At 37.4% G+C, this 17,047-nt stretch overlaps 1 protein-coding gene across 1 annotated transcript in view; it reads right to left on the minus strand.

The window, feature by feature from the left end:
- The window catches only part of stat5a (signal transducer and activator of transcription 5a), an 88,577-nt gene that overhangs the window by 28,129 nt on the left and 43,401 nt on the right, over positions 1–17,047 (minus strand). The window contains exons 2-5 of the mRNA XM_079891613.1: positions 9,629–9,693; positions 1,808–1,942; positions 1,544–1,700; positions 1,015–1,104 (exon numbers count right to left, since the gene is read on the minus strand). Coding sequence (XP_079747739.1) covers positions 1,015–1,104; positions 1,544–1,700; positions 1,808–1,935 — 375 coding nt within the window. The 5' untranslated portion in view covers positions 1,936–1,942; positions 9,629–9,693. The remainder of the gene's footprint in view (positions 1–1,014; positions 1,105–1,543; positions 1,701–1,807; positions 1,943–9,628; positions 9,694–17,047) is intronic.

Raw genomic sequence — 17,047 nt, forward strand, 5'->3', positions numbered from 1 at the left:
TCTTTTACTCTCATAAAACTGAGCACTTTCTTGGCAGGTATCGTCAAATTTGTGTGTAGATTAGTATGTGTATATTTAGCTATGTATGTTCATCTACACATCTACATGCAAATTCTATTTCTGAAGATTGTAAAAGTCATTTACAGCAGCCCTGTTTATTACTCAATGTCCATGATTTAAACCAAGAAGGCAACATAGTTCTCTCTTTTTATAAATGGTACAATCCATTTTTAATGGCTTGTTCAAACAAAGTGTTTATAAATCAGTCGAATGTAGAGAGAGCTCTGGGAGTAAAATTATGAGGTCTGTAAAATGTTGGAATCATATGTTATGGAACAATTCACAGACCTGGGTTCCCACACATTTTGACCAATGCAATTCTGTGTATTTTTCCATGATTTTTCCAGTTGTTTATCAGGTATCAATTCTTTAAATTAACAGATTTATTACCAACTATTACACTTATCTGTGTAACAAAAACGCAATAACTAGACTACCGTTCAAAAGTTTGAGGCCAATAATTACTTTTTATTCCTTTTTACTTTTTATTATTTTTATTCAGCAAGGACGCTAAATTGATTAACAGTGACAGAAAAGACTTTCATGTTATTACAATTTTTTTTTGTTAAAAACAGATTTCTGAAGGATCATGTGATACATTTTCAGCAGTTATTTTAAATTGTAATACTATTTTACAATACTAATGTGTTTACTGTATTTATGATCAAATAAATGCAGACTTGGTGAGCAGAAGAGACTTCTTATCTAATCTTAACTGTGTGTGTGTGTGTGTGTGTGTGTGTGTGTGTGTATATATATATATATATACACACACACCATACACAAAGTTTGGTGTCATTAAGATTAGATAAGAAGTCTCTTCTGCTCACCAAGTCTGCATTTATTTGATATATATATATATACAAAATAAAGATAAGAACACATACAATTAATTTTAAGTAACCCCTTATTACAAATGAACTGATAAACCGACTGCCAACTCTGTCCACTCACATTAGTTGCCTCTCTGACGAGTCTTTGCTCCGTGTACAGGATGTGTTTGATACATCTCACCAACTCCAGGGGACATCGGTCATATGTGCTCTGAAAAAACACACACACAGAGTCAGAATTAGAGGAAAATAAACGCACACCTCCATCTACTCGGTCTTGTTTACAGTAACACACTCAAGTACACTGTGCAACACTAGTGACAGTAAACACTGCGGCTGCACTTTCCTGACTGGCCTGTTCTTAATAATGGCTTTATCATCATGCACTGATATACTGTATGTCAACAACTCTCATTTATTTTTTATTTTTTCTATCTATATTCTCTAATTTTATTCCTCCAAATATCCTTTAAGAGAAACATCTCAAACAAACATATAAAAGAGATCTGAGTCTGCACGTTTTTCAGTGTGCGTGTATAAACATTTATTCAGGAGCTTTTGAATCTGCGAAAATCAAAAGTCTGATCCGTTATCACATTTTTTAACTCATCATTCCTGAACTGTACTCGCAAACAAAGAACAAGCAGAACCTTCAGCTGTGAAGCATAATGTCCTAATTTGATCTTGAGTAAGAAGCCGTCCTCTCCCACTTGATGCTCTGCTTTCTTCTGTAGTTCCTGGATCAGGTTGTCCAATAAACGCTTGGCTTTAATCTCCTCTTGAGGGTTCTCTAAATCTATCGCATCCCTGACAGAGGACATGCAGACACAGTAAATAACATTTATGTAATAAAAAATGTCAAAATCTGCAAATCAGCTGCAGTTCAAATGAGTTTAGGCAAACTCTTCACATACCAGAGTTGTCCCTCTATCCACTGGGACAGGTAGTGTCGCACCTCTATGGGGAAGTGTTGCCCGTAGAGAGACTGCATCTGGTGCAGAGCATCTCCCTGCAACTGCTGGGCCTGGATCCACACTGCCATTTTCACTCTGAGAGAGACACAGCGTCAGGTACAGTACAACAAACAAGTGAGAGTTAGGGAAAATTAGAAATGCTAAAAAAAAAAAAAGGGAATACAAAAGAGATGCTCACATTACCACGAACATGTTTAGGTCACATTTCACCCCAAAAATTATTAAATTTTTTTTTTTTTTTTTTTTATCTTTTTTTTTTTTTGTGACATTATAATGACAATTAAGCAGTCTCCCACCAAGTCATTTGTCATTACTGTAATGCTAAAATAGAATTATATTTTATTAGAGTTTTACATTATAATAAAAAAGAATGTTTCCTATAGTTTTAAACTTTTTTAATTATATATTATATTTTGTTATATTTCACATTATAATATTTGTAAAAATTATATCTAGACATTCATTGCTCATATATTTTATTAAATTATAATATATATATATATATATATCAAATATTTACTATTTTAATATATATTATAATTAAACACTATACATACATATATATATATATATATATATATATATATATATATATATACATATATATATATATATATATATATACACACACACATATATATATATATATATATATATATATATATATATATATATATATATATATATATATATATATATATATATATATATATATATATAATAATTACATATTATATACAATGTATTGTATAATTATATATTTAAAGGGGTCATGACACGAGAAATCAAATTTGCCTTGGTCATTTGTCATATAAGAGGTCTTTGTACCGTTAAAATATCAAGATTAAGTTTAAATTAAGTTTCAGAGCTTAAAATGTCCAACTCATCATAAACAAAGCAATTATTTAAGCAAGCTCCAAACGGCTCATTTGGATTTTGTGGGATTTGGGATGTCACACAGGCAAATACATCTGCATATGCCTGCCATATAATGATCATATAACATTGACGAATAGTTATACATCATCGCATCATAGGCCCTGCCTTCTGGCATTCAGTTGCTTAATGGCTACATTTGCCTACACTGGATGTGAGCATCACATTGTGTCAATATAGATGCACATTCAGTTTCTGACATACTCCGCGTGCTTGTGTCTGTCGACAACAGGACAAATGGAAGAGTGAAAGAGCTTTTGCTTTGACACGTCCAGTTTAAAAAGCTCGTTCACGTCTCTGTACAGAGTTCAGAAAGACCTCAGAGTCAGAAACAAGTGGATGGTTTATTTTAATGGCATTCTGGATTGCGTCCAGAAGGATTATATGTTTGTTCTGAGCATTTTGTTTTGTAAATGAGGCACAGTCAGTGTAATGGAGAGTTCGCAAAGAACCTTTTTTGAAAGCTGAATAAGTAAATTATTTCATAATGTTTTTTCTGTAAATGACAAAACATTCAGATGCAATAGCGAGTGGGCATCGTCATTTCAATGACAATGACATAGAGCATCAAAATGAGGGCTGCAATCATTTTTCCACATATATATATGATTTTTGTACATCCATGTCATGACCCCTTTAATTAAAAATACACTACCATTCAAAAGTTTAAAGTTGGTAAGATTTATTAATTATTTTTGTTTAAAGTACTAAAATAGTATTATAATGATTATTAATCTTCATATATTGGTTCATATATTGGTTGACCACCATTCATTTGTGTGTGCAGAAGTGTTAGCTTGTATCTGTGTTTGTGTGTGTTAATCTAATTCGTTTTAGCCGTCAATATGACATCCCCACATGACTTGCTTGTCTCTCAACTACAGGCACTGCATAAAGCATCAAATTCTATGCGCATAAACACACTCGAAAATACATATTCAAACATCACTCCAGGCAGGGTCATCTGATCAGTCCGCTGACAGTTTTTATGGTGATGACTGCACATGCGGAAGTGTTTCCCCCTGAAGTGCACTAAGTCAAGGTTTCTTGCAACACACACACACACACACACACACGGCTGTAAATAAAGTAATTTTCAATAGAAATTCACAAGATTAATACCTTGATATATTTTATTTTTTAGATTTATCTTGAATATTTATTAATCATTAATTAATCTTGATCTTTAAAAAAAAAGTGAAAATGAAACTGTAATCGTGTCAAAATTGGTTGAGTCCCTGGACTTCAGTTTGAAAATCCCCTGCTCGGAAGTTGCTGTGGTAAGAAAGTGTCTTCAAAGAACATAAACATGCAAGACAAAGCAGCTATTAAAATGAGCCATGTGAGAAACCGTTGCATTTGATTTGTTTGAGCTGTCACCTAAGAGCATATGAGCTTCAAATCAAAACGGAAGTAACTTGTAAGAGAAGAGAGTTCACAGCCCGCCTCTTCCTGTCCAACTTCTTGTGTGTGTGTGTTCGCATACGTGTGAACATGTGTGTGTTTCCAAGCAGTGCAACCACACAGACATGTACATGAATTGAAAGCTGCACACCTACACAGACACAAAAACCATTGATTTCCAGTCAGCTTGCCACACACACGAACACTACACTTATAAAGAAGGCAGACACAAAAGCCACTCATTGCCAGTCAACTAACCACAAAGACAAACACTTGATTCCGGTTGATGTGATGGATTAAGGAGACTGATGTTTGATGTGATTTTGGATGGTTGCTGCTGCTGAAATCAGGTCAGATGTCTCTCTGAACTTACGAAGCATTCCTGACCCTGACAGCTCACTGTACCCATTAACACTTCCTCTCACACCTCACATTTGGCCTGCTCTCTTCACCACTCATTCATTCCTATTAGATATTTGTTGGCTGCTGATAAGCCAACACTCTTAAAAATAAAAATTAATAAAAGGGGGTTTTCACAGCGATGCCATAGAATAACCATTTTTGGTTCCCCTAATCTTTCAATGAAAAGTTCTTGAAAGAACCTCTTTTTTTTTTCTTTTTTTTTTTAGTGTGAAGAACATTTTAATAATCTAAAGCAGGGGTGACCAATCCTGTTCCTGGAGCACCACTATCCTGCAGAGTTTAGCTCCAGCCAAAATGAACACACCTGAACCAATAATCAAGGCATACTAGAATCTTCCAGGCAGGTGTTTTGAGGCTAGTTGGAGCTAAACTCTGCCAGACAGTGGCCCTCCAGGAACAAGTTTGGACATCCCTGATCTAAAGAACATTTTCCACTATGAAGAACCTTTTCACAATTGAAAGAGTGATTTACTCCAACTCTGAGTGAACTCTCTGCTCCTCGCCACGGGGCTTCTCAGGTGCTGTGAGCAAATCACTCCGCCCAAGTAGCAGTGCTTCACCTTCTGAGAATATTTCCCAGTTTGTATACGGTTAGAAGATGGCTGTGTCTCATGTGACCTTGTTATTTGTACACGCTGTGACTATACAAATCACAACATGTAAATAGGAAAATGTTGCTATTATGCTAGCTGGAGCTGTTTACCTCCAGTCTTTGTGCTAAGCTAGGCTAGCGGTGGGTGTGTCAGACAGAGTTACGGCATGCACAGAGATGAAAAGGGTATATGTATGGACTTATCCAACTCTGGGGGATACGGTGAATAAGCTAAAGTCCCAAAAAGTCAGCGTGTTCCTTTAAAGGTTCTTCAGGGAACCATCGATGCCAATAAAGACCCTTTTTTTTAAGAGTGTATTGGATGTGGAATTGTTTACACATATTTTAGCATTTAGATCATCATCCTGTCGCACTAACCTAAAGGGATAGCAGTAGATTATGGCAAAGATTTAAACCTTTATAGCATGACAACGATGTACAAAAAACAGAAATGTTTTTTCTTTGTACAATGACATCATTCACACGGATCCGGAAAAATTACTAAAAACGTTGTATTATGCATGCCAGGTGCGCATGACATCACTGTTTTCACAGATTCACGTTTTTTTTGTTTACACGGAGACGATCACAGTATTGGTTTAAAAAACGTGCACTTTGAAACCCATTTCAAAAGTTTGTGTTTTCAGAATTATGAATTAAATTACAGTTCCCACATCTTTGATCATCGTGTCACATAACGCAGCGTCTCACCTTTGCACACAGAATGTGACCACACATGTAGTCCTAAGGCTAGAGCTTTATGATTATAAGGGCCAAACAAGGTTTTCAGTGCAGCTGTGAACATCATACATAAAACATCTGAAGAGGCCATTTTACACGAAGATGTTCTTCTTCTAGACTTCTCATCTGCATTTAACTACAGTACCTAGTTCCCTTGAGGCTAAAGCACAGATCAAGCTGTGATTCCATCATATTGTGAATTCTGGACTTTCTCTCCTGCTGAGCGCAGTATGTTAAAACAACAGAAACTACTGTCTCAAGCTTGTTTGCTTCTACTGGGGCTCCTCAAGGAACTGCAATCCTCCCAGTGCTATTGTCCATAAATACACATAACACAAGGGATTCAGATAAGAACTTTTAAATTGTAGATGATACAGCTCTGGTAGACCTATCCTGAATATCTTAGGCCAGTTGCATGAAACCGGTTTTATTTCCTACCCAGGGGTGCATTTCACGAAGCCAACTATGGTCGCAATTTTCGTAGTTATCTACAAAATTCAACAGAACTTGCAAACACAGTTGGCTAACGATGCTTTTGGGAAACGGCCAGGTAAGTTTGAGATAAGTTTGAGCAAACTCTGGTTTTTCGGGCCCAAGAAGGTGAATTGTTTTTAGCTGGCTAACTCTCGCAGGTTTTATTCTGGGTTAGAGATCGCAAACCAAAACAAATCAGCTGTGAGCAAAGTGACTCAATAAAGTCACTCCCCCCTCATATCTCTTGCCCCATATTAAAGCAGTTTAGTGAAAATATTTTGCTGCTATTTATTTTATTTATATTATATGAATTATAATTATGTATAATTCATATAATATATCTATATAATAATTATATTAATTGTCAATTCAATTAAAATAAATATATATATATATATAATATAATCTTTAATATATAAAGTTTTTAATCTGATTAAGTTTACGTGTATTCTTCTGAGCTCTTTGTGAATCTGTATAAATTATCATTTAAAATCAATTGATAAATGCATTTATTTTTTCATTCAGCTGTCTTCTCAAACTCTCGCTGCAGCAGCATTTATTCCTGCCTTGTATATACATTTATAAATTCTTGATATATTTGGAAGTGAATTGCACCAGCTCTCTCACGAGAAGTGAATCAAACTGATGTCAGAGATAGTCTTATAGTTTTGCGACAGTCAATTACTGCACGAGAAGTGCCGTAAACTGAATCCTACCTGTCGTGCAATTGTCTGTGACTTCTCTTATAAAAAAGCATTTTTTTCATAAACTATGTAATGTAAACTCTAAAAATAGATCAATCCAAAACTAATGTTTAAGAGCAAAAATGTTTAAGACTAGCCGATGGGCTGTCGATTAATTCAATTATAGGCTGTTTCCTCACAAAAGCGGTTTATGCTGCGTAGTGAAGTCTCTCCTCCATTGACATCCATTAAAAAAACGGCCTCTGGTCTCCTTCCCTGCGTACCATTGCGGCAGCAGGAGTTAAGCTTTTTTTGCTAACCTTGCAGGCTTGTCTTCAAGTTGCTTTGCTGACCCTCTCCATGTTCCATGTGATTGGCTGTTTGCTGCACATGACACTCTCTAGAGTTAATCACAAACTCTGGGTCAAACACTGAGTTGACAGGCAACGATTAAACCGAACGTTGTGAGCCCACTGAACCTGATCTAAACCAGGTTGGATCTGTATGGTTTGATCAACTTTAAACCTACTCTGAAACTAAGAGTTTATTCAGCAGGCGGGGGTGCAGATAGAAAGTGCGGTAAGGTACAGTATAGAGTCCTGGATAAGCAGTGACAACCAAAGTGACATTTTATTGACCTCTCGGTATCTATTTCTGCAGAATCATACTTGGTAGCTCTGCCTACAGTAAAATCTCATTGGTTGAAAGTCCCACAACACATTAAACATCAAATCTATTCTGATTGTCTGCAACTGTGTTGCATCACATGGTTTCATGTTCATCGTGGACAGACAAATTGCTTGCCACTGTAAATTCTGGTCAGGGAACAGTGTTAGTAAACATAGAGGTAAATCCCAATATCTGTAAATCTATACAATCAATAATGTCTACAGCATTATTTAGGTCTATATAGGTATCAAAAATTCCCAAACACTTCAGGTCAGTAGGTTCAAAAAGTAAACTAGCAAAAAATATGAGGAAAAACAACAACAACAACAACAACAACAACGTAAACAGAGTGAAAAATTTAAATAAATCATTAATAGTAAAAGTTAGGCTGTGTATGAAGCACTGTGGCCTTCCTTGGCCTCAGGACCTTTATGACCTCTTAGTTGTGGAGGAGGCTAAGAAAATAAAAATACACAAACAGTACACTTCTCAAATACCTTGAACCTCCACCTTCAGGGAGGAGGTAGATAATTCCTCCTCTCAGTAAAAACAAATTTCAAAGGCATTTGTTCATTCCCGTCGCTGTAAGCCTTTAAATAAGGACAATGCCTGACTCTGTGAGGGGATGTGCACCATGGGGAGGGGACTGAGTGCATATTGTCAGTCCCTGTTTTACTATGACTTAATTATGATTTGTCTAGTGTTTGTCTTATGGGTTATAATATGTGCCAAAAGCCAATGTGCAATAAATGATTGTATTTATTATAAATGGTATTGTATTTTATCATAACATTTTATAGACATATCTGGAATTTTTATTTGATCGAAATTTTGAACTCTAATGAAAGGTAGTAGGTGCAAAGTAAATCAGTCAACAGAATGTGTTAAAGGTACAGTATGTAATATTGACAGCTAGTGGTTCAAATGGGTACTGCAGTCCAAATTCAAAATATTGGAGAGGGTTGTTTCCCCGCTACCTCCTTCTCTGACTCGACGCTCACGCGGGTTGCGCAATGTACAATGGAAGGCGATGAGCACTTGCACTTGTAAGTTGATTCATCCGCGTTTTAACATGCCTCTGGACATAGAGCTTTTCAGATGGATGCCGAGGCTTTTTAGGTTAGGTTGAATCCGCGATCTCTGACCTAGTTTGTTTGCTGACTTCCGTGGCTACAACCCGGGGTGTCGAAATACTATTGGGTAAACTGGCAGTGGGCGAGATCACACAGACCAAAACAAAAGCAGACATTTGATAACCTTGATAACTAAAGGTAATAATTTTTGTTCCCTTTCGTTTTCGGTCACTTCGACATTACGTCAGAAGCTGACATTATGGGGAAACAATTTTCTCCTTAGCTTTTGATGTAATGTCTCATTCCCTCATCTCAGGGAAATGAGGTTACATTTATTAACCGGAGACGTTTTCTACTAATCTCCATCATTACATCATTATAACAGCAACAACAAACAATAGTAATTACATCTCAATAGGAATCACAATGCAATTAAAATCACATCAGAATAAAAAAGACAATCATTCACACACAATGCCTGACTCTGTGAGGGGATGTGCACCATGGGGGAGGTGACTGAGTGCATATTGTCAGTCCCTGTTTTACTATGACTTAATTATGATTTGTCTAGTGTTTGTCTTATGGGTTATAATATTTGCCAAAAGCCAATGTAATGCAATGTAATATTGATGTAAAGCCATTACATCATTATAACAGCAACAACAAACAATAGTAATTACATCTCAATAGGAATCACACTGCAATTAAAATCACATCAGAATAAAAAAGAAAATCATTCACACACACATGCAGACATTAATTTTACCTCTTATCTCAAGCTCTCTGTTACCATCTAAGAACAGGAACTTTTGGAGAGGAAACCTGGAAAACCTGCGTGGTAGAGAGACAGAAAGAGAGAAGGAGAGAACTGTGTAAGTATTTTTGTCTTAGCTTGTACAATTTTAAGCAAAAACAAAAAAAAAACATTGAGAAGTAAGGCCCGTTCACACCAAGCACGATAACTATAAAGATAACGATAAAGATAACTATATATGCGTCCACACCAACGACCGATAACGGTCTTTTTATTCTAAGCACGCGCGCGCCTGGATAATCCAGATCCATTTTAAATTCGCGAGACCTTTAAATTAGAGTGGATTCTGATTGGCTGTCAGTGTTTTATCGTTCGACAGCTGGAAAAAAATCGTTCTGAAAGTGATCCCAACGATATCGTTCCTCATATCTTTATCGTTATAGTTGTGGTGTGAACTCTGTTATTCTTTAATATGGAGAACGATTTTTAGAATTATATCTTTATCGTTATCTTTATAGTTATCGTCCTTGGTGTGAACGGGCCTGTAGAAGTATACATTTCTGTATGAAGAAGTACACAATGCAACTCTCCTATTTAATTAAACAGAGATATACACACTGAACACGCCAGGTAAGAATAACAATAGTTAAAAGGGATAGTTCACCCAAAAATGAAAATTCAGTCATCAAGTTGTTTCAAACCTATATGAACACAAAGGAAGATATTGAAGAATGTTTGTAACCAAACAGTTGATGGTCCCCATAGTATTGTTTTTTTCCTACTGTGAAAGTCAATGGGGCACATCAACTGTCAGGTTATCAACATTCTTTAAAACATCTTCTTTTGTGTTCAGCAGAAGAAAGAAACTCATACAGGTTTGGAACAACTTGAGTAAATGATGACAGAATTACATTTTTTGGGTGAACTATCCCTTTAAGGTCTGCAAAACTGTTACTTCCTCTCAGTCTGTTGTTCTTTCCTCAGAGGGAAAGAAAATCTAAGAGAGAGAGAGAGAGAGAGAGAGAGAGAGAGAGAGAGAGAGAGAGAGAGAGAGAGAGAGAGAGAGAGAGAGAGAGAGAGAAAGAGGAATCTGTCTCCACTGACAGTTGAAACGTTAAATGTGAAGCATTAAATCTTGATCTATGGTTACTGGGTGCATTCACAAACGCTGAATGGGGAAACTGAAGGAAAAAACACATTCTCTGGACAGAGAATAATCAACTGATTGGATAACTAAACATATGCAAAATTAACACTCATATTGAATGCAAAATGTGGTTCTTTTCTACAAAAAACAACAACAACAAAAAAAAAACAGCAGTGTAGGATTTAGTGCATTCTGGATTGATCCCTGAAAATCGCCTGATTGTCTGCCATGAACTAAGACTATGACTTATCTCTTCGAAATCAAAAATATGTCCAGCTTCAGTCAGTTTTGGCTGTGTATTTTGTCTGCACTGCACAGGATGAGAGCAGGGTTCAAAACTAACACTTGCCAAGCACCAATATTAAATAAAGTTTCTCGCCAATTGGCTGATCATTTTGTTTGAAACAGCATGATTTAAATCACATTGTACGAATGAGATTCAACCCTCTCTTATATAAGAGACTAGCTTGATTCAAATGAAACAGTCTGAAGAAAACACATGTGCCTTGCCTTCTGACAACTTCCTCCTCTAGGATGCCTTGAGTAATTTTTCCATGTGGCTAAAATACATAGGATATTCCTTGCATTCAATTTTCAAAATGAAATGGAATAAATCCACAATGTGTCTTCTTCATGTTTTTGTGCAATTTCACTGACAGATGGAGCTGTCATCAGCTTGTTTACGATGCTGCAAGTGACACAATGACCTGCACGGCTTGTCACTCAATGAAATTTGTGTGCAGTTTTATCTACAACATTTGGTCACAATTCACTTTCATTCTATGGAAAAGGTCAGCAAAAAACACTCTATCTATATTTAACTCCATCTGTTCCTTTTACCCCAGAAAAAATATAATGTTTTGATCAACAGCTATCGACGACTCAGTCGACAATTATCACTTTCGACACAAGCGTGAAACCCAAAGGTACAAATTCTTGCCCATTTTCAACACAACTGACTTTAGAAAGCCAGCCAGGATTAGACCCCATGGGGAGGATTATGTAATCTCACAGAGAAACTCTCTCTTGACAGAGGCCATGGTAAGATAAGAGGGAATCCATGTAGAAAACCATGCGCGACAGATGTTAATGAGGCGAGGAGGAGAAATTTGTGCGTGATCTGATGTGATAGCGCCGAGAGAGGAAGACAAACATAAACATTTGTGAGTGAGTGCTTGTGAGGAGGAACAGATAAGCAGGGAAGTGAATTCAAACACTGCTTTAAATGGCAGAGAGGCATTTGTATGCAGTTTCATTTGGTGAGTGGCGACAAGAATATACAGAGTGAACTGTCACACATATCAACACAAAAACACTCATCCGACACTTTGCAGGCAGCTGGAAGGGCCGAGGTCAACTTTCTTAAGGGGGCAATGTTCAAACGGCCACAAACACACACACCATCTGTGTTTTTATTGCATTTATTGATGGCCGCACAAAGACAACCCTGAAGCTGTCGCGTCACTCACACTGCGCAAATACTTTCAAGCTGATATCCAAAAGAGCATTCCTCGCTCTCTCACACTCTTCCATCCCTCCAGCTAAAAAGGCTAATATGATGAAGCAACACCAAATTAATCCCCCACCATTTCCACACTGACTATCACTCGCTTTCTCTACAGGGAGGATGAATAAAAGCATATTTATGGCCGGTGAGGATATAGCAGACCCGACAGCAGGGAGGGACTGGTGCCAGCTGACCTTATGCAACAACAACATAATATAATATAATAATAATAATAATATTATATATATATATATATATATATAGACACACACATTCCAAGTTCTCTTCAGATGTAGGTCTTGCTTTCTGGGAATAAACAAGCCATTTTCCCTCTCGATCTTTTGACAGAAATTAGACCAATGGTGCAAAGAATAAAAGAAGAGTTAAATCAATAAAAGAGTACTTTTCTCTTTAGAGAAATAATTCAGCTGTTATGTACTCATTTCTGAAGCCGTATGATGTGCTTTCTTCCATGGACCAACAAAGACGATATTTTCCATACAATGAAAGTGAGAAGTGACAAGCAGCTATGGCATCAAAAAGACTAAAAAGCTGAATAAATAAAAAACATAAAAGTGGTCTATTCAACTTGTGCACCATTTTCTGAAGTAATTTTATAGCTATGTGTGAGGAACAGTCCCAGTTATGTTCTGTTATGTTCATGTTTCTTTGTGTTTTGACACTGCCTTCATTGTCTGCTAGTTTGACCCAGTTTTCCTGTGTGTTTGATTTAGTCATTCATTGTATTCACCTGTTGCCCATCAATTATCTCATTAGTAGCCTTGTTTAGTTCTGGTATAAGTACTCCCTGTTTTGTTCAGTTCTTTGTCTCTTGTCTGTGTTTGATGTTATTTGTTATTTTGCCTGTCTTTAAAGGAGAACTCCGGTCAATTTTAACATCACAGTTTTTTTGTACATTTGGAGTGCTGTCAGTACAGAGAACAACGACAAAAATCGGTGTTGCCTACACCGTGTTATCCTCTTTTTAAAATTTGCACCCTGTTGATTTCAATAGGGCAAGTTTTAAACCTGCTTTTAGCCTCTTAACATCCTTGATGTGTCATTACAAGTGCACAGGTCATGTGAGTGATTCCTTCGGAGTGAACACGGGTGAATCTGACTGCAGTAGATGTGAAAGATATGAATAAAAATGATAATAATTCAGCCAGCGCACATACCTGTATTTACATCCTGTTTTCGATCGAAGTCCAAAGTAATCGATTGTTGAGTTCACGCGCGTGATCATAGGTACTAAACCTATGCGCGTGAACTCGACAATCGACTACTATGGACTTCGACCGAAAACAGGATGTAAATACAGGTATGAGCGCTGGCTGAATTATTATCATTTTTATTCATATCTTTCACATCTACTGCAGTCAGACTGACCTGTCTTCACTCTGAAGGAATCACTCACATGGCTGGGCACTTGTAATGACACATCAAGGATGTTAAGAGGCTAAAAGCAGGTTTAAAACTTGCCCCATTGAAGTCAACAGGGTGCAAATTTTAAAAAGAGGATAACACGGTGTAGGCAACACCGATTTTTGTTGTTGTTCTCTGTATTGACAGCACTCCAAATGTACAAAAAACTGAGCTCAATGTTAAAATTGACCGGAGTTCTCCTTTAATTAATAATCCTCAATGAGTAATATGAAGATAAAGACTTTTGACTTTCATCTTTGTTGTAGTGTAGTCTATACAACCAGTCTGTGATGGGAACATACTCAAATGAAATATAACATACTGAAAATTCATGCATATTCGCTTAATTTCAATAGTGCAGTTCATACAAATGCCTTAAAAGTGAGTAAGTACTTACATTTTTGACTACGCTGAATACAGCATAGCAGTCAAATGACCTACTGGTTATGGAAATGTTATGGTGCTTTTTGTCATTTATGGAGCTTGACAGCCCTGGTCACCATTCACTTTATTATATGAAAAACAGCAGAGTGACAATTCTGCAAACTTTAGTAGTTGCATGGAAGAAAGAATGCCATACAAGTTTAGAATGGCACGAGGGTAAATGATGAAAGAATTTAGTTTTTTGGTGAACCAACTTTTGGAGTCAGGTGAGTAAGTTTGTTCAGAAAAATCTTCTTACCACAAATAAAAACAAACCATCCGGGACAACAGAGCACTAATAAATATGGACATGACACAGTAGGCCTAGTGTCTGGGGGGAGAGTCCACAGTCTGGGGGCTACAGCCTGAAAGGACAGGTCTCCCAGGGTTTTATAACGAGTCTTTGGGACCATTAAAAGACTCTGGCCTGAGGATCCAAGGGCACGGCCTGGGGAGTATGTGCATAACAAATCAGCAATGTATTGTGGGGCCTGACCATTTAAAGCTCTAAGTTAAAACTAATATTTTACAATCAATACGAAATGTGATGGGTAGCCAGTGTAGAGAGGACAAAATGGGTGTGATGTGTGTCCTTCTGCCAGATCCTGTTAAAAGCCTTGCCACAGCATTTTGAACAGTCTGAAGACGATTTAGAGCAGATTTGTTAAAAAAAAGTAAAAAGGGAGTTACAGTAATCTAAACGTGAAGAAATAAAAGCATGGATAACCATCTCAAGATCATGCAGAGTCTGATAAAATTGCCCTCAATTTTGCAATATTTCTTAGATGATAAAAACAATTTCTGACCAAAAAGTAAAGAATGGCAGTCCAAAGACAAACCAGACGCTAAGATTTCTGAGGCTCGACTGGACAGAGGAGCTCAGAGAACCAAGGTGTTGAAGGATGGATGGGATTTTCTGGGGCAACAATTAGGGTTTCAGTCTTTTTCTAATTTAATTGTAGACAGTTACTAGCAAGAAATACAATCCAATAAATCAGAGCAATACAACTGTATGTCATCAGCATAAAAATGGTATGGCACATTGTGCTTTACAATGTTGAAGAAACATGTTGCTTTAAATTAAAAGAGTCTGTAAGTGTTAAAAACTCAGACGCTACATTACAAAAGGGATCGTCAATGTGGAAATTGAAATCACCAAGAATGGAACCTTTGTCTAATTTAATAATAGTAGATAAAACTCGTCTAAGAACTCTCGTGCAGGACCAGGAGGTCGGTAAATTAAAATACAATAAAGAAGTCAATAAAAGAAGTCAGCCGCTGCCACGTCTCAGTGAGGGCCATGAAATCAAGATTTTCGTTTGTGAACAAATCTCCCAGATAAAGTGCCTTGTTCGGAATGGAGCGGGCATTCAGTAAAGCAAACAGTGTTTGCTGGGTGCAATAGACTGGAGGTGTGCGCTGACCGGCGGGACACCTCGGCGTAGCCAGGGCACTATCCAGCGAGGATCCAGGCTTGCCGGGTTGAAAAGATCCGATCAGAGTGCCAAAAAGATGGAGAAGCGGAGGCCGGTGGCGCACGGTGCGACTCCCATGTCCGGTCACTGACTGGAACCAGACGAAGGCACCGCTCGGCTCAGACAGATCTGGTCCGAACACAGGCGCCATCTTGCCTCAATATTTGTGGTATAAATGTAATATGAATCACAGTGTGTTGTTTGACTTCATCCTAACAAACAATCAAAAGTGGTAGGCTACTTGAACTACTGAATCTAGAGTCCCTCATTTAGAGGGAGAGAAGCATTATGAGAATAAGCAAACTGAAAGCCGCCCTCCATTACAAGAAGTCAGGTTGACAGGAAGGAAGATGACCATAGAAACAAAACAATATATATAAATGTCCTCAAGCACTTGGAGAAAAAAGCAGTAAAACAAGATTGTTATGTTGAAATCGTTAGAAAGTAAATTTCATGACACAACCAGGCAAACTTTTCTGCTGAAATAATTTATTGAGTCCCTGTAGAAGACCTGAAGACAGTTTATTTACTGGTTACAATTTAGAAAACTCTTCGGAACAGAATCTGTGTCTGTTTGTGTGTGTTTGGTATCATTAGTCTAAATCCTGATTAAAAGGTCAGTCTATCTGAGCGAGCACAGGCAGTGACTCATGCCTGTGTGTGAGCTGATGAATGTGTGTGTGTGTGCGCATGTTTGCATACCATCTGCCATTGCATATCTGATCAAGTTAGACAAACCCTCCAGAGAGGCCCTCATGACATCTATAAATACCTTGGTCTCTAAAATACCCTAAAACAATATACAACCAAAATTATTTCCAAGATTGAAAAGAAAAAGTCAGAAAATCATAATCAGCAAACATGAATTAATATGTCACGCATCTGGCGGAGATTAATCTGTGAGAAGATAACGTGAGCATCAAACTTCCTGTGCAGGTAACAATAGCAGCCGACTCAAACGCCGTAATCGCCACGCCTACCACTAACCTCCGGTTGCCATGACGATGAAGCACTTCTGAAAGGTGCATTATGCCTAGAGGCTATCAGCCGGTCGCACTTACTCACCAAGAAAACAACACACACACACACAAGAAAACATGAACACTTACAGGCAGTTTGTTTATTTTTTAGGATGAGCATGAAAAAAGACATATCATGTTTGAATGAATCCACCCTGATTACCTGCATCATATGTCCATTAGCACAACGTATGGAATCTGCTTTTCACATTTTTAAGCAAATGCTTGAAGCCGCTAATGGATGGATGGATGGATGGATGGATGGATGGATGGATGGATGGATGGATGGATGGATGGATGGATGGATGGATGGATGGATGGATGGATGGATGGATGGATGGATGGATGGATGGATGGATGGATGGATGGATGGATGGAAAATGAGGGACTACATGAAACATGGAAGTCCAAAGGTGAAGTGTTTAAACTCAATGA

Source organism: Squalius cephalus, assembly GCF_949319135.1.
Source record: "Squalius cephalus genome assembly, chromosome: 1".
Classification (NCBI taxonomy): Eukaryota; Metazoa; Chordata; class Actinopteri; order Cypriniformes; family Leuciscidae; genus Squalius; species Squalius cephalus.